This window comes from Schistocerca piceifrons, chromosome 3 (genome assembly GCF_021461385.2).
Source record: "Schistocerca piceifrons isolate TAMUIC-IGC-003096 chromosome 3, iqSchPice1.1, whole genome shotgun sequence".
In the NCBI taxonomy this organism is placed as follows: Eukaryota; Metazoa; Arthropoda; class Insecta; order Orthoptera; family Acrididae; genus Schistocerca; species Schistocerca piceifrons.
In genome coordinates this window covers 252,281,890-252,300,661 of record NC_060140.1, presented here as the reverse complement: position 1 = coordinate 252,300,661, position 18,772 = coordinate 252,281,890, and the positions used below count along the sequence as shown (strand labels likewise).

Here is an 18,772-nt window from a genome sequence, read left to right as displayed (position 1 = left end):
ATTGTACCCATTGAATTAGTGTGTCATGTAATATGGTAAATGATAATCTTGAGAAACACTTCAGTTTACAGTTCTTTAACACACTAAGTTTTAATCACAGCATGTTTAGCTTACAACTACTTAGCTATTATACATTTTACTTCTACATATTAATTTGGAGGGAAAAAAACCATCAATTGTTGTTTGTCATAATATTATTGCACTCTCTGAAGCCGCAACACCCACAGCAGCCTGAAATGCCATGGAGACATCAGAAGTGGCGGTAAACCTCTCGAGAACACCAGGTGCAGCGCGGGTTGACGGTCTCATATTATGTTCCTCCTCAGATGATGAGGACAGTAAAGCATTGTCATTCTCTTCAGCATCATCAGTAGACCTTGTGACTAGTTCTTCAGCAGCACAGATTTTGTCATCTGCTAGCCTCCTTTGTTCCATATTGAAGGTACAAGGGGGGCACCAGCAGGGTGTAAGCCTGTACAAGAGCAACACCAGAACCTAAAGTTGTACCCGAATTATGCAGAAGTTCAGATATTGGATCATCAGTTCCCTCTTTAGTCTCAGCAGCATTATCAGTTGCTGTCCAGGCCTTCTTAAAACTGGTAGTTATGATGTCTGTTGTAGCTTCATCCCAAGCAGCAAGTTATGTTGTGGACAGCTTGCAGTACATTCCAATGTGGAACTGTTTCTTGTATTTCAATTGTACTGATAACATCCTTAAGAAGTCTGCATCTAATTATGCTTCACTGAGGCAATTATTCTTTGATCCAATGGCTGCAGATGGCTCGGTGTTAGCTGGTAAGAAGACAACTTCCATGTTTGGAAGTTCCAGGTCATCAAACTGATGTGCAGAGCAGTGGTCCAAAATTAGAAAAGCATTTCTGTTCCTCACAGCCATTTGGTGCTAAAACCTTGAACAACCAGCTATGGAAGAGAGATTTGGTCAGCCAAACTTCATTGTTATTCTCATAGACGCATAAGAGACTGAATAAGTTGACTTTTTTTAAAAAAAGTGGATTTTTGTACTTCCTAATCAGTAATGGTTTGAGCCTCTCAGATGCATCTGAATTACAACACAGGATCATTGCCGATTCTCCTTACTGCGTGTTTCCTCCATAACATTTTTCACACTTGATGTGTAATGTTTTTTCAGACATCAAGTTATAGAAAATGTCAGCTTCATCCAGCATGGGGCAGGATAACAGGATATGCTGTGGGCTCCATGTGTTGAAACCATTCAAACAGCGAATCACCCATTTCTTCACATTTGGCTCCCCTCATGCACTTGACATTGGCACTAAATGAACAGCTTCCAGACTTGCCTGCATCTGCGTTCTTGAACTTATTATTGATGAGAGAGCAGACTTCAGGATCCAAAAGTGTTCTGCAACCTATGTTTTAGTCTTCTCTCCAGTGTCCACCATATGTAGAAATTGCTGCTTTTGTTTTGACATCACAATTTTATGAGGTTGTCTACTTTTGATACACATTATGAGTGATTGGAAAAAAAAACATTCATTGTTCACAAAACAGATGAAAAACTGTGGATTGTTGCATGCTGAACACTATGTGGTCTGCTGAATAACCCATCTCTTTCCCAGTGTCTTAAGCTGTGGAAGTGACACGTGAGCAGCAAGCAAGCAATTGGGCCACTGCTGTGAAATTACAGTACAGTATATTATTAAGAAAAACCATGTTAAATGCATTATGGAAAATACCTTAGTGCAAAGCACTACATAAGTGCACATTTATTTGTGTTTAGACAAAAAATAAGATATAGAATATGTAATGTGGGGCCCAAATTTTAGTTTGCTATATGAATTATCTGGAATTTGGTTTAAGCGGTACATTTATAGAGGTAATTCATCAGGGACTGAACAGCTGGTAGGATTAACCAAGTTTTAGTCTACGCGATTTCAAAATAATGAAGGTCTACTATATCCCGGTATAAGCCATGCCCACTTTGTAGGTCTACTACTGGAATTTATAAGTAGTAGTTTAAGACATTCCCTCACTGTGCCCAACAACTCAGGTTCTCTGGAACCAGTGACAAATTTAAATTACAGTATCAAAAGTACTTTGTAATTGAACTACTAGCTCCATAGGCGTGTTTATCTAGACATGGTATCAAAACTGGCTCTTCAGACGGAAGACTGCTTGACCCTGGCTTGGTTACATGTACTGATTACTGAGTACATATGGACTTGAACCGTATTTCCAAGGCTGAATCTAAAAGCAATTATGACTAGCTACAAAATATTTGATCAAGTGTGTATCCACAACAGAGGAACATATTTGCAGAATAAAAATCCACCTCTGTTGCCAGAAACTTCTTAATTTATTTGATGACCAACTTTGAAGCATAAAGCTTCATCTTCAGGTACCACCAAATTTATGGGAACATAAATGTGTGGCGGTCGATCCAGTCAGTCTTGGGGGTCACACCTACATCAAACAAATGCATGGAGTGTAGGACCAGCAACCACAGTGCCCACCTCGTCGTCATGACACAGAAGTAACTCGTGCAGACACCCCAAAAGCCAGCTGACTGCTCTTAGTCGAACTGCAGTGGAATGATAACATCAAATTTCATTGCAGTGAATAAATGTACAGTGAGGCTCTGGTTAATATTCACAACCACTTAAATAGCTGTCTGCAAGATGAATGTGTGTGACCCCTACACAAATCTAATTACTTACTTTTATGGACTTAATGCATCTTCACCTAAGTACGGAGTTACCCTTACTAGTGAAGTTATTAGATTATGAAAAGAGTGACTGGAATTTCACTCCACAATAAAACAGTTAATACTGGACTTGGGCATATTTTACTATGGTAAGGCTTCTGACAGAATACCCAACATTAAGGGTTCTTCCAATCATGCCCAACTTCAAGTCACTCAACTCTTCGTTTACTAAGATGGACACACATTGTGCCTAAATTTATAGTACAATTAAATTAACTTGCCACTTTTGACTGTCTTATGTACAGCATGTGGTTCATATCCTTGTCGTTGGCATGTGCCAAGCACGCCATACATACTGAGCTGAGGAATGCAAGAATCACTGATGACTGGTACCACATGATCCTTTTCTTTAACTGACAGTGAGCCAAGTTGCACTATACCAACTAAACTGTTGCTTGATTTTTTTTTTTTTTTGGTGGGGTTTAAGGGCGCTCAACTACTGAGGTCATTAGCGCCCAGTCACTGTTGTTAGAGCACATGGAATCTAGTAAAACTCAAGGGGATGGGGGGGGGGGGGGGGACACCAGAAGGACCTGACAAAGATGCAGATAAAATAAGTAAAAAGGTTAGATGTCTTTGGACAAGCCAGTCAAAGTTATAAAACGCAGAATACGAGCAGCTGCTCGAGCGTCATCAGCTAAAACATCTGGTAAAGTAGATGGCAGGGACAGGACAACACGAAATTGACTAAAACGAGGACACGACAATAAAACATGGCGCACTGTTAATGCCTGACCACAAGGGCACTGCGGGGCTGGGTCACCGGAGAGCAGGTAGCGGTGGCTAAACCGGCAATGCCCAATCCGCAACCTGGTCAGAAGGACCTCCTCTCGCCGAGATGGTCGGGAGGAGGTTGTCCAAGCAGTTGGGAGCGGTTTTACTGCCCGGAGCTTGTTTCCTTGGAGGGATGACCAAGCATCCCACCAGAACGACACAAGCCTCTTACATACATCCCCACGAACGTCAGATGACGGGACACAATGGGAGGCTGGCCGAGGCAGGAGGACTGCAGCCTTGGCTGCAGCACTTGCAGCCTCATTCCCAGGCACTCCTACATGTCCGGGAACCCACAGAAAGCTGACAGGAGAACCATTATCAGCGAAAGAATGGAGGGACTGCTGTATCCGTTGAATCAAGGGATGGACCGGATAGGGAGCTCCAAGGCTCTGAAGAGCACTGAGTGAGTCAGAGCAGAGTACATACGATGAATGGCGGTGGCGGCGGGCATACTGAACGGCCTGATAGAGAGCAAAAAGCTCGGCCGTAAAGCTGGAACATTGGTCGAGGAGCCGGTATTTAAAGGTGGCGGCCCCGACGACAAAGGCACAGCCGACACCATCGTCAGTTTTGGAGCCATCGGTGTAAATAAAGGTGTGACCGGCAAGTCGAGCACGAAGTTCGACAAACCGTGAGCAATACACTGCAGCCGGAGTACCCTCCTTCGGGAGTGAGCTGAGGTCGAGATAAATATGAACCGGAGCCTGGAGCCAAGGTGGTGTCAGGCTCTCACCCTCTCTGAAGGTGGTAGAGAGGGCAAAATCCAATTGTCGAAGCAGGCGACGGAAGTGGACTCCGGGGGGCAGCAGGGCAGACACATACAACCCGTACTGACGGTCGAGAGAATCGGCGAAGAAGGACTGGTAAGAGGGGTGGTCGGGCATAGACAACAGCCGGCAAGCATACCGACACAGCAGTACGTCACGCCGGTAGGTCAATGGTGATTCGGCAGCTTCAGCATAAAGACTCTCGACAGGACTAGTGTAGAAGGCTCCAGTCGCAAGACGTATCCCCCGATGGTGGATGGAGTTGAGCCGGCGTAAGAGGGATGGCCAAGCGGACGAGTAGACGAAGCTCCCATAATCCAGCTTCGATCGGACTATGGACCGATACAAGCGAAGCAGGACAGTGCGATCCGCTCCCCAAGATGAACCACTAAGAACTCTGAGGACATTAAGGGAACGTGTACAACGGGCCGCCAAATAAGAGACATGTGGAGACCAACACAGTTTTCTGTCCAACGTGAGCCCTAGAAACTTAGTTGTTTCCACGAATGGGAGAACAACGGGACCGAGATGTAAGGATGGCGGAAGGAAAGCTTTATATCGCCAAAAGTTGATACAAACCGTCTTCTCTTCAGAGAACCGGAAGCCATTTGCCACGCTCCATGAGTAGAGGCTGTCTAGACAACGCTGAAGGCAGCGCTCCAGGAGGCATGTTCTCTGGGCACTGCAGTAGATCGCGAAGTCATCGACAAAGAGAGAGCCTGAGACATTAGGTGGAATACAATCCATAATTGGATTGATCGCGATGGCAAAAAGGGCTACGCTCAAGACGGAGCCCTGAGGCACTCCGTTCTCCTGGAGGAAGACGTCAGACATTACGGAACCCACACGTACCCTAAACTTTCGATCCGTTAAAAAGGAATCAATAAAAAGGAGCAGGCGACCGCGTAGGCCCCACCTGTGCATAGTGCGGAGGATACCTCCTCTCCAACAGGTATCATAAGCCTTCTCCAAGTCGAAGAACACTGCTACCGTTTGGCGCCTTCGTAAAAAGTTGTTCATGATGAATGTCGACAAGGTCACAAGGTGGTCAACAGCGGAGCGGCGGCGACGAAAGCCGCATTGGACATTAGTAAGTAGCTGTTGAGATTCAAGAATCCAGACTAACCGAGCATTAACCATGCGCTCCATCACCTTACAGACACAGCTTGTAAGAGAAATGGGGCGGTAACTAGAAGGAAGGTGTCTATCCTTCCCGGGTTTGGGTATAGGAACAACGAGGGCGTCACGCCAACGCATGGGGACCTGACCTTCCGTCCAGACGCGATTGTAGGTACGAAGAAGGAAGCTTTTGCCCGCCGGAGAAAGGTGTGCCAGCATCTGAACGTGAATGGCATCCGGCCCCGGAGCAGAGGACCGGGACAGTGCAGGCGCACGTTCGAGTTCCCGCATAGTAAAGGGGGCATTATAAGTTTCCAGATTCGGCGAGTGAAAGGAAGGTCGCCGAGCCTCTTCTGCCTCTTTCCTGGGAAGGAAGGCAGGGTGGTAATGGGCGGAGCTTGAAACCTCCGCGAAAAAGCGGCCAAAGGCGTTGGAGACAGCCACAGGCTCAACAAGGACCTCATTACCTGAGGTCAGGCCAGGTGTCTTTGATGACTCTACGGCATTGCGCTCGGAGTCGTTTGTATTCAATACAATTCGCCAACGTAGGATGGCGGCCAAAGGTGCGTAAAGCACGTCGTCGAGCACGGATAGCGTCCCTACAAGCCTCGTTCCACCAGGGGACGGAAACGCGACGTGAAGAAGAGGTAGTACAAGGAATGGAACGTTCGGCAGCATTGATGATAACAGCCGTGAGGTATTCGACCTGACTGTCACAACTGAGAAAATCGTGGTCCGGGAAGGTTGCCAGGGAGGAGTAAAGTCCCCAGACAGCTTTCGGTATGTTCCAGCGCGAAGGACGTGGGGATGGGGTGTAGTGCAGGAGACGAACGACACAGGGGAAGTGGTCGCTCGAATAGGTGTCAGAAAAGACATACCACTCGAACCGACGGGCAAGAGTGGTAGAACAGATCGAGAGGTCCAAGTGGGAGTAGGTATGAGTAGAGTCCGAGAGGAAAGTCGGGGCGCCGGTATTGAGGCAGACAAGATTGAGATGGTTGAAGACATCCGCCAAGAGTGAGCCTCTTTGACAGGATGCAGGAGAGCCCCAAAGGGGATGATGGGCATTGAAGTAGCCAAACAATAAAAACGGCGGGGGAAGCTGAACGATCAGGTGCATCATGTCAGCCCGACTGACAGCAGATGACGGTGGAGTGTAGATGGTACAAACTGAAAAAGTAAAAGCAGAAAGAGTAATACGGACAGCTATTGCTTGGAGTGGGGTGGTCAATGGGATGGGATGGTAATAGACATCGTCCCGAACGAGCAACATGACCCCGCCATGAGCTGGGATACCGTCCACAGGGGTGAGGTCATACCGCTCCAAGGTATAGTGGGTAAAGGCAATACGGTCAGCCGGGCACAACTTGGTTTCCTGGGGACCAAGGACGAGCGGACAGTGCAGGCGGAGGAGCAGTTGTAATTCCTCCCGATTAGATCGAATACCTCTTATGTTCCAATGTAACAAGGCCATCGCTAGTCAAAAAGTTGGGGGAACAAGACGGGGGAAGAGCTGGTCACCTCGACGGCCGCGGAGGGAACAACACTACAACCGGCGGGAGGCGGATCCGGTTCCATCGAGTCGTCGCCAGCTGCGGCCGCTGTCCCTGGTTGTGTAGGAGGGGCAGCATCATTTGCCGACGAGAGGCCAGCTGACCGCCTGGCAGCACAGCGTCCTGGCGAAACTGAGGACGGCCAGGAGCAGCGACTCACGGATGGAGCGTCAGACGAAACGCGCCGGGATGGAGAGGGGGATAGAGACTTCTTCTTGGAGGCCTTCTTGGAATGCCGAGGAGGCACAGTGATGGTGGGCTGGACCCGAAGAAGGTCCTCACGCGCGGGGTCCGTTTTGGAACGCCGGACCTCGGAAGCTGGGGTCCGGAACGTTTCCCCGATGGACGCCTGAGAAGAGGATCGCTTCTCAGGTGGCGGGGGGAGAGGAGGAGGAGGAGGAAGGGTGGCCCCTGGGGCAGAGGGGGCGGGGGCCACGGGGGAGGAGGATTTGGAAGGGAGGAATTTGGGAGGCGGAGGCAGAGCCCCCTGATGGGTGGAGGAGGGACAGGATAGGGGTGAGGATACCGCGGAAGGAGTGGACACAACTGAGGCAAACGAAGTGGTCAACGGCACGGGATGGAGGTGGTCATACTTCTTCCTGGCCTCAGAATAAGAGAGCCGATCCAAAGTTTTGAGTTCTTGTATCTTCTTCTCCTTCTGATATGCGGGGCAGTCTGAGGATCTAGGCGAGTGGATGCTAGGACAATTAGTGCACCGAGGTGGTGGGGTGCATGTATGTTCCTCACGAAGAGGACGTCCACAATTGCCACAAAGGGGCTCAGCCTCACACCATGACGACATGTGCCCAAAGCGCAAACACCGAAAACAGCGCATAGGAGGCGGGACGTAAGGTCGCACGTCGCACATCACCTTTACCTTCTCCAGGAGAACGTCCCCCTCGAAGGCGAGGATAAAGGCCCCGGTGTCGATGCGACGGTCTTTGGGGCCGCGCTGGACTTGCCGGACGAAATGCACGCCTCGGCGCTCCACGTTGGCCCTGAGCTCCTCATCAGGTTGTAGCAGGGGGTCACGATGAAAAATAACCCCCTGCATCCTATTTAGTGCCAGATGCGGGACAATGGACACTTGGATGTCCCCTAGGCGGTCGCACGCCTGGAGCGCCGCCGACTGTGTGGCGGAGGTGGTCTTGAGAAGAACGGACCCTGAACGCATCTTGCCGAGAGCCTCGATTTCCCCGAAGATGTCCTCAATGTGCTGAACAAAGAACATGGGCTTGGACGTGGCGAACGTCCCCCCATCGGTTCGAGAACAGACCAAATAGCGGGGGAAGTACTTCGCCCCAAGCCGGCGGGCCTGTCCCTCCTCCCAGGGAGTGGCCAAGAGGGAAAGGGCAGGAGAACCAGAACTAGAAACGGTACCTTTTCTTTTGAAAGACTCGGCCGCAGAGCGACCTGATACGTGTTGACGTTTCATCTGCGAAACGTCCGCCCCGATACCACCCACTCCGACCAGGGGCTCTCCCCACAGGCGCCACCCAGCCTCAGCAAGGGCCACCTGGCAGGATGACCGTTGCCGGGAGTCCTGATGCCCCAAGGAGACGGGCATCTACTCCTTGGCCGACGTGGGGAGGGTGCAGCTCAGGTATCGGCAGTACGATCCCTGTGTTGTCAGGGGGCTACAACCTAGAGGGTACATGACGACCCCACCACAACGGTCTGGCTACCGTGCTGGATTTCTTGTGCCATGGAAAGTCCATCATGATCGCTGGTGCAGATGGGGACGCACTATGGGCGTAACTTGTACAACCCATCTGGCGTTTAGGCCCAATTTGAGGAATAGTGGGTATGGTTACAATGCCAGTACAATGCTGAGTGCCAAGGTCTTAGTGCACTTAGGACCAGTGGTACACCACGTAAGGTGTCCTTCCCCAAAAGGCTCGTACTTCTGTAGAATTTTGAAAAATGGAGGTCAAACCCCAAAGGGGACCATCACATGGAAGGCCGAAACGGTTGGAACTCCTTTTAGTCGCCTCTTACGACAGGCAGGAATACCTCGGGCCTATTCTTACCCCAGACCCGCAGGGGGGAACTGTTGCTTGAGAAGGAAGTTGAATATCATTTGTGTTACTAGAACATAAGTGTTACACTCCACCCTCCTGCTAATATACAGGGTGTTTCAAAATGAATATACGGCTTTTAAGGCTTTGTAGCACATATTATATTCAACTAACAATTATAAATAATACACCAAATGAAAGAGAAGTGAAACTTTGGTGAATGTGTCAGGAGTAACTGTTGCAATAACACTGTTTCTGAAGTCAGATAGATCAGCTGGTATCGGAAGCATACACACACGATCACGTCACATCATGTGTGAACATGGAGGTCATGCATAAAATGCTATGTCAACCAGCCCCTTGCACCCAATCAACTGGTCGGATAAGTCGTCGTCCAACCAGTCACATACTGAGTTATGCCAGTGAGGCAGTGCACCATCTTGCTCCCAAATAAAGATGTGGTGTTCAGCTTGTTCCCATTGAGGCATGGGCCATAGCTGTAGCACATCAAGCTAAGGAACAACAGTTACAGTTGATTCACCAAAAAAGAGAGGCCCATAAACTTTCTGCGGGGATTTTTCATGGGGCTAAGTGTGAAAGTTTTTCAGTCATTCTGTCATTCCATACTCTTCCCCCCACTGCGCACAGGTATACAAACAAAACTGTTTGAATTGCTCTGTCATTTAGTGTATTATTTACAATTTTAAGTTCAACGTAATAAATGCTACAATGCCTTAAAACCGATATGTTCATTTTGAAACACCCTGTCTATGGAAACACTGAGTCACTTGGCCATCAAGTCTTCTGCAAGGAATGAGTGCATATTTTATTCTTTGGCACATATTTCATTCTTATAGTGCTACCAGATTTAAAGACATGTCTTATCTTTGTGAAACACACAACTCTTTTAAAAACACTTGCTAGACATAGCTTGGCTGTAAAGTTGCAACTGTTTTCCTTCATTACAGTGTGGTGTAGTGCAAGATATGATTGATTCTCTCTTATTTTTAATTGACTATTTTTACATATATATGAAACAACACAATGTTAAATTGAGTGCTTCTTTCCGATTCTTCAGTTAATGTTTTATTTGTACGAGTGGCCTTTTATTTGTAGAGTGCGTGGTTCATTTACCCACTATACATTTATGAAATGGGGAAATGGGCCACACAGAAATGCTAACTGAATTATATGGGGCAACTGTGCAACATGCTAGAAGTAACTTGACCATATGGGGGCCAGATGCCTCAAATGGCCCTGTTGCCCTATTTCTTTAAAAAATGATTTGTATAGCACTACTGTAATTATTAAATGTGGTTTACAAGTAAATTTAAATATAATCTTCATGATAAAATTAGCACAACCTTTAATCAGCATAGGTCATGGTGCAGAAATACAGGAGTAAAACACAAAAGGGGGCTACATTTACTTAGAGTACTGAAGACCTGAAGTAAGTGCTCAATGCTGTGAAAAATGAAAATAAGATTACCTATGGTGCGGGAGTTTTGTATGTCCCTCACCTCAAACTAAAATATTACGTTAATAGTACATTAAGGAATGGACACATATCGTGAGAAGGTAGAGATGGTGACGGTGTCATCTTATCTAGATCCAAAAGATGAAGAAGTTGCAAATGTCATCAGAAGATGCTGAGTATTGTATCAAACAAAACAAACTATAACTACACAGTCCGATTCTCAGCAAAAGTGACTGAATTTTATATCCGTTTAACTACTGATCCCATCTGAGAAATGGATGCATGAATTAATTGCATGGTACTTTGATCAATTTCCTTTAAATTTAAACACCAATGGCATTACAGACTGCTCATTATAACCAGAACTTTAAGGAGCAACGGAGAAGCTGTTAACATTAAGTCTTGATTAAACCGAGTAAAAGTGCCACATCCACTTTTGAAATGATACAAACCGTTTACAGTAGTGAAGCAACAAATCGTAAAAATGTTTTCAAATGATGTGAAATGTTTCACGGTGGTTGAGAGAGAAAACGGAAAATAATCCACATTCAGGATCATCACTGACAGTTCGAGCCAAAGAAAATGTTCAACAAGTGGCTGAAATTCTTTAAAATGATTGCTGTGCATCTACAGCATTAACTGAGGAGCTCATTGGAGTTCTTAAAACAACTGTCCATCACTTTTGAACTGCAAATTTGCACAAAAAGAAAGCCTGTTGTTGCTCTGTACACCACCCCCCTCACTGAAGATGAAAAAGATTGCAGAGTAGAACACTGCAGACACACAAAAGTATCACCAGCTAGGAACTCAGACTCACATCTTGAATCATAATGGGTGGTGAAATACGGTGTTTTCACTACAAATCAATTACAAAACGTCAAAAGTAAGTAATAGAAAGGTCCAGAATCTATGGGGAGGGGGGGGGGGGGGCATCCAGAAAGGACTTGTCGAGACACTGCTGTATTTTCTTTGATCCAGAAAGAATTAACTATAAAAACTAACACCAGAAGGTCAGATGGTGAATGCAGACTTGCTATTTGAGTGTTTTAAATCTTTTATGGATGTGGACTGTTCAGGTTCAATCTGAATACCAAAATTAAGGAACTCCGTGTTTATTGCACTTAACCAGTGCACAAAACCAAGATCATATGCAATTTCTTGATTAAAAAATGTACTGTGGTGCTTGAACACCCCCTTATTCATTTGATTTGTCTCTGTATGACTTCTGAATATTTCCAAAACTACAAGAGCCAGTGAAAGGAAAGCATTTCGAAACAATTTCCTGACATCTACAACCATGATAATACAGGCATTCCAAAGGTTGAGTATCAGAACTGTTGTAGAAATTATTCTAATTTCCTGTTATATTATGGTACACAATGGCCTATTTTGCATAGAAAGTCATGCAAACTAACAAAAAACAAGGCCGTGTATTTTACATTTTATTTCAAACAGTTCCTTCCCTACAGGACAGATTGTGCATATTATTCAAAAACTTACAAATGGATATGAATTTTTTTTTTCATTCAGTAAATGGCATTACCTTTTCATAAAGAAATTCAAAGTACTGAACTTCCTCATTATGATCAGGTCAATCCACAATTAACTTATGATTCCTTTTTTAAAAACTCACAGACACTGTGATAAAACTAAATGGCCCTTTTCAAAGTAAGAGTTGTTTGAGTAATGGCATCAAACAAAAGTGTAGGACTAATTATTCTAGGTATGAAAATACTGCAGTTTTTGTTCCTCAGCTCATGGTAAAATAATACTAAAGCTTTGAGGATTTAAAGAAAATTATGTAACTGAAAACTGGATTGAGAAGAGGTGACTCTACAGACCACAATGTAAGCAAGTGAACAAGGTCGGTTAGAAACCACACTTTTTCAATGGGTTCTTTTTACAGAATATTGGGTCATAGAGGCAAGCATCATTAATTTGTGATGTACACAAAACCCACATTTCCAGCAAACTGAATTGAATAGCTTTGGAACACTATGTTACTGTCAAGGTTGCCGTCTCACAATGCCCATATTTCACAACCCCTTGATGTTTTACTGCTACAAACACTCACCTGTAATATAACTCCTTTGGCATTAATAGCAATAGAATTACAGACATGGATGTCATCCTAAACTAGACTAACACAGCTCATTTAGAGTGCACTATATAGACTATCTGGGTAAATTTTCTCTAAAATCTTGAAGTAACTGGGTTCATGTTAAGAGAGTTGGGTTGTTTGAATTTTTCTGTAACTCAAACATTCAGAGAGTTTTGGATATGATATTTCAATGAGCAAATTTCAGTCTATAATAACTGACTACTATAAAAATTATCTTTAATAAAACATATGAAACGGCAGGGTTTAAAATAAAATGGATGAAGTTCATGTTTTAACACTGTGACCCAGTTACCCCCCATTTCTTTATACGCATATACTCTCCTATATAGCCACACTTCAAACACAGTGTGGCCATATAGCAAGATTTTTCATCTGAACTGTATACATGCCACACTGGTAGCACATTCACAGTCAAAACAAAGACAAAAAAAGAGAGAGGAAATCAGAGGGGAAATATGACATATTTAACATGATATGCACTCATTGTTATCAGCTCTTTATTATGAAACATAGTTAGCATCTTCTGGACCCTCTAAAGTCAAACAAACAAATAACTTCTACCAGTACTCTTGATCACTCTTAAGCAGCTTGTGGCACAGTTAAAGTGGTTTAGGTGAAATGCAATACGATTTATGTTACCCATGTTACAGTAAGACAACTTAATTAGCCATATAGTATAAATTTGTTTCCCTGTGAGAAAAATTATTTTCTGACAATTTTTCCTCTTGTATACTCCAGAGTATTATAGTAGTATATAAGTATACCATGCATAAAACCTGTTGCAACATGAAAATGAGCTTCTACTGTTTACATTTTGTTGCTGTTACCATCAAAACCCAGATTCTGCCCTTGGCTCCAGATTCTTGGAGTCGAAATAAAGTGATGAAAGAATTTAATGTAAGTGAGTACATGGTGCGACAAGCTAGAAAGCTAAAATCTGAAAAGGGTATTTTGGAAACTCCTGGTCCAAAAAAAAGGTAAAACTCTTTCTGAAAATACAGCAAGGCTTGTAACAGATTTTTATGAAAAGGATGAAAGTTCCAGAGTGTTACCTGGAACAAAAGACAAAGTAAGTGTTCAAAAGAAATGTGTACATGCAAGAAAGGCTCATTTTGTGTAACTTGAGAGAACTCTATTATTCTTTCAAATAGGAGAATCCCAAGGTAGAAGAAGAATTTTCAAAATTTTGTTTCTTGACACCTAAATGGTGTATCCTTGCTGGTGCTGCAGGCACACACACTGTATGTGTATGCAGTATCCACCAGAATGTTAAACTATTACTGGATGGTGTGAAAATTGAAGAACATTATAAAGACCTAATTAAGATGCTTGTGTGCAACACGGAAAACCAGAACTGCACGCTACATCACTGCGACAGCTGTCCTTCAAATACTGCACTAACTGAGTACTAAGTGAAGATTATGATTTAGAAAAAGAAATTGTAATCAGTCGGTGGGTTAACACAGACAGGGCAGAAATGATCAAACAGTCTATCAGTGTTGAAGACTACATTTCTTTATTAGTTAGGTCACTGGAAAAACAGCCTTTAAAAGATTGAAAGAAGACCCACCACACAAAACAGCAATTATTGTGATGGATTTCAGTGAAAATTATTCCTTCGTTATACAAAATGAGATCTAAAGTTACCACTGGAATAGAGGTGGTTGTACTCTACACCCAGTTGGAGTTTTTCTAAGAAATGAGGAAAACAATGTTTTTGTTTCCAACCACCGTTTTATTAGTGATGACCAAGAACATGACACTGGTTTTGTTAACTTTGTACAAAAAGAAATTACAAAGTGGCTGTCATTACATCATACTGACATTGACTCAGTTCACTACTTTACAGATGGTTGTGCTGGGCAGTACAAAAATAGAAACAGTTTTAAAAATTTGACTGAACACTTGAGAGACTTTAATTTGAAGGCCCAACACACTTTTTTTGCAACAAGCCATGGGAAGTCAATTTATGATGGCCTAGGAGGAACTATTAAAAGAATTTTAAGGAAAGCCAGTCTACAGCTTTCAGACGAAGAACAAATAATGACAGCAATCTATGTGTACAAGTTTTGTGAAAAAAAAAAAAAAACATTCATTTTCACTTTATCGACAAAAAAGAAGCTGACTTGCTACGGTTAAAGCTAGAAAAACGTTTTTCAGCAACCCAAACCATTCCTGGAACAAGAAGTTTTCATAACTTCAAACCACTTCCAACAAACAATCTTTAAATTAGAAGGACTACAGATAGTGTAAAACCCTCCTTAGTCTTCTTTCCATTCTTCTTCTGATTGGGTTCGTGTTGAACCATCCATAAATAGCTATGTTGCTGCAAATTATGATGGTAACTGGTACTTGGGACTGGTAAAAACAATATTCAATGATGAAGAAGATGCAGAAATTCTATTTCTACATCCTTCAGGACCAGCTACATCATTTTATTGGCCTGAAAGAGAAGATTCTTGCATCGTGCCTTTGGAGCACATAGTCTGTGTAGTAGACGCACCTCAATCAAGCGGCACTGGAAGAATGTATTACTTCAAAAAAGACTGTATCAAAAAAACTGAAAGCTCTTGGATGAAGTGGAAAAACAGTTTGAATCAGCATTAACATTTATTAAAAAGACAAAAATTACTCAAAAAATTCAATGTTTCAAGCAATCAGTTGGGTTATACATAAGTGTCTTAAGTACACTATCTTTGTACACAATTCTAATGTAATCTACTATAATTAATAAACATGTTAAAAAGCCATCATTATTTTTGTTTTATCAAGTAGCCTATATGTTTAAGAGTAAATTAAGACAAATTTGAGCAATAGACTTGCTGCAAAAATTCATGATGTTATCTAAAAGAGTTTTTAAGATCAGCAATTTTAAAGTTTTGAATACAAATTAAATTTACTATTTCCGAAGGTTCGGAAAACGAAAAACATAAAAACTTTAAAAATTTATAAAAAAACTATAAGAGATACAGCAAAAAAATTTGCAGGTGTTGTCAGGATGGTATTAGAACTATTTGGGCCAAATTTCATGAAAATCTAAGGAGGTGGGTGTAATATTTATTTTTTATTGGGTGATTTGATATGGAATGACCCACCTGACATTTTCCTCTGCCAGGAATTACAATTTCTATCAACTGCTACCTGAATTTGAGATGATAATCAAGAATTCCAACCGAGTGAGGTGGCGCAGTGGTTAGCACACTGGACTCTCATTCGGGAGGACGACGGTTCAATCCCGTCTCCGGCCATCCTGATTTAGGTTTTCCGTGATTTCCCTAAATCGTTTCAGGCAAATGCCGGGATGGTTCCTTTGAAAGGGCACGGTCGATTTCCTTCCCAATCCTTCCCTAACCCAAGCTTGCGCTCCGTCTCTAATGACCTCGTTGTCGACGGGACGTTAAACACTAACCACCACCACCAAGAATTCCATTTCTTTGTGTTACATCTACATTACGCTGCAGTCTAAGGCATGTTTCTATGACTAATGTTTCATCTCCAAATTGACATATGAGAAAGACTAACTCAAAGAAGCTCAGGAAATCAAAATATTTTTCTTGTTCTTGTATACTTAGTTGGGCGCCACTGCAGAAATAAATATGTACTGACATACATAAAATTTTACGTAGCTTAAGCAGCTGACTGTCAGTCTTAGTAGACCCTTGATAAACAGGAAACAATATGAAAAGATACTCGGTTCAAACTGAATAGAGATGCTGTACTGTATACTCAATTTATACATCTAGTACTTCTGAGCCTTTTGCTCAGACTGACAGAACTAAGACTTTCAGTGAATTTCAAGACAGTTTTTATACATTATGTGCAGGGAATAGTGGCCCTTCCCCCTTGAGTGTCTCTTTGTTTATGCATGAATATACACCAAAATATTCAGGACATTTCTTAATTACATTACACTGCTTTTCTGAATTTATCTTTGAGCTTTAATTGTTTACAATGAAAAGTGAGTTATAAACAATTTAACTGCACCTATTGTGCTATGCTACAAATCAATGTTACCACAATGATAATTTCGTATTTACAGTCAATTACCTTCTTCCAACAACCAACCAAATTGTCACTTTCCAAAATAAACCAGGTAACTGGCTACATAACAGATCAGAATATCACCACAGCCCATATTTCTAGAGGGGGCATTACCACACTCAAAGATTACATCAGTCAAGTCTGTATTATAAAAAGCTGAAAAATATATGAAAGTAAGGGTTTCATTGTACTGTAACAAACATTTTCCACTTCTAGTTGGAAAAGATGATTCCAGATTACCACACTGTTCTCTGATTAGAACAATCATACTGCAATAGCTACAGTCCACAAAATAATTGAAATTCAAGATATACTCTTTAAGAATATGACATGCTACCTCAAATATATTGTGTCTATGAAAGTCTACTAGGTTCAGTGACAGAAGACTCACACTCAAGTTTCATGTGAAAAGCTTGTACTTGGAAACATTTGGAGAATTTTCACTATGTTGTACTCTTGGTATTGTCCACCATAAATTATACCAGAAAATATTTTATAACAAAGTGACACCATCTAAAAATTAATCCTCCTCAGAAATTACAGCAATCGTTCCTTCCACAGAACAAATCTGCTCAGGTCTCTGGTGAGGAATTAAAGGAAGTGACAGTTTTAACTGTACAAAATCATGTTATTCAAAACTGCATCAGAAGAAGAAATTTGTATAACCACTAGGGTTGTTAACAGGACACCACTACCGAGGACGAAGCAAAAACGAGCTTGAAAGAAATTACAGTATGCAAAACTTATGTTCCTTTTCGGGCGCTTTTTTTTTTTTTTTTTTTTCGCAATGTTCCTATGCAGATAACAGCTATCTATTCTTCAGCTTGAAATTAAACGGGCAATATAATGACTTGCTATTTATGCAACTCTGCTTGCAACTTAAAGCGTTTAAAATATAGTTAAGTATCATCAAGGTGATGACATTTAAAGTAAAACAGGTGGCGAACATCAATTATAATAAAAGCTATTTTACAACATGTATCATATGACATCATGCGAAAGCTTGTCATCTTATGACAAACGATGTTTATCAGGCCATAGTTCCCTAAACAATTTGTGTACATCTCGTTCCACAATAATAATTGCACTGAGTGACAGCATACAGTAAACAAAATAAGGAACCAAAATGAAAAGAGATGTACATTCTCAGCGTATACTGACACTGACAGAATTAGTGACAGAAGTAAAGCATTATCTAGGGTACATGATGCGGCAAAATATTAACCTACGTCATTCTGACACTTAACTTTGTACTCACCAAAACCGGAGAGTATGAACTTAACAGCTGCAATTATGAGAAATTCGTAAAATCTGTCTTCACCAAAGCTGTCAATTTCATCAACGTTCTGACCATTGGTTTCGAACGATGAATTATCAGAATTACTTTCGCCAATAGGCAAACCATGTCCAATTCGTAAAAGTTCGTCTATGACAAACAGTGGTGGTACACGAAGAATGACGTCCACTAGGCTAAGAAACCTCATTCTCATCGACATCTGTAAATTCTTAATTTAAAAACTGTACTAGAATTTGATGTTCGAAACACCCTCCTAATACACCAATTCCTCTTGTTTTCCACACAACCACACTAAGCAATGATATTATATACACAAATGCAACAGTCACTTCAAAGAAAATATATCTTGTAAACAGATGTCGCTGACGCACGAAGTCTAAGCTAGTCTCTACACAGGCCGCTAACGACCCCATTAATGTTGAAACCAGCCGGACTGTGTTTTGATCTACGTAACCCCAAAGAAATGCATGTTTTAAACCTGCCGTTCCTGAGAATATAGTGCCTCGAAAATCTGAATATCTTTAATTTTTAAGGATTAAAGAGTGTAAAACTGTACGGAAAACAATGAACATTTCCAGTTTTGGGGGCCTATATAACAGTTATCAAACAAACATTGCATAAAGCACGAAAAAAGAAAGTTTTGCTGAGGCAATCAAAGAGAACACAGCTATAATTTCACTGGAATAAACAAAATGCCATACTAAATACGGAAATAGTAATTATATACATATTAATATGTACGTTCTCTACAAACACGCGGCAATAAGTGGCAGATATTCCCATTGAGTGGTTAACAATGCTACTGATTACGCGAGACACGATATATTTCATTAATGTATTCCAGTATAGAGTAATAGG

At 42.4% G+C, this 18,772-nt stretch overlaps 1 protein-coding gene across 1 annotated transcript in view; it reads right to left on the bottom strand.

Annotated features, from left to right (window-relative positions):
* LOC124787812 (protein TRC8 homolog) overlaps positions 1–18,384 on the bottom strand; it is a 47,522-nt gene extending 29,138 nt beyond the window's left edge. The window contains exon 1 of the mRNA XM_047254740.1: positions 17,876–18,384. Coding sequence (XP_047110696.1) covers positions 17,876–18,113 — 238 coding nt within the window. The 5' untranslated portion in view covers positions 18,114–18,384. The remainder of the gene's footprint in view (positions 1–17,875) is intronic.
* Positions 18,385–18,772: the final 388 nt, after the last annotated feature.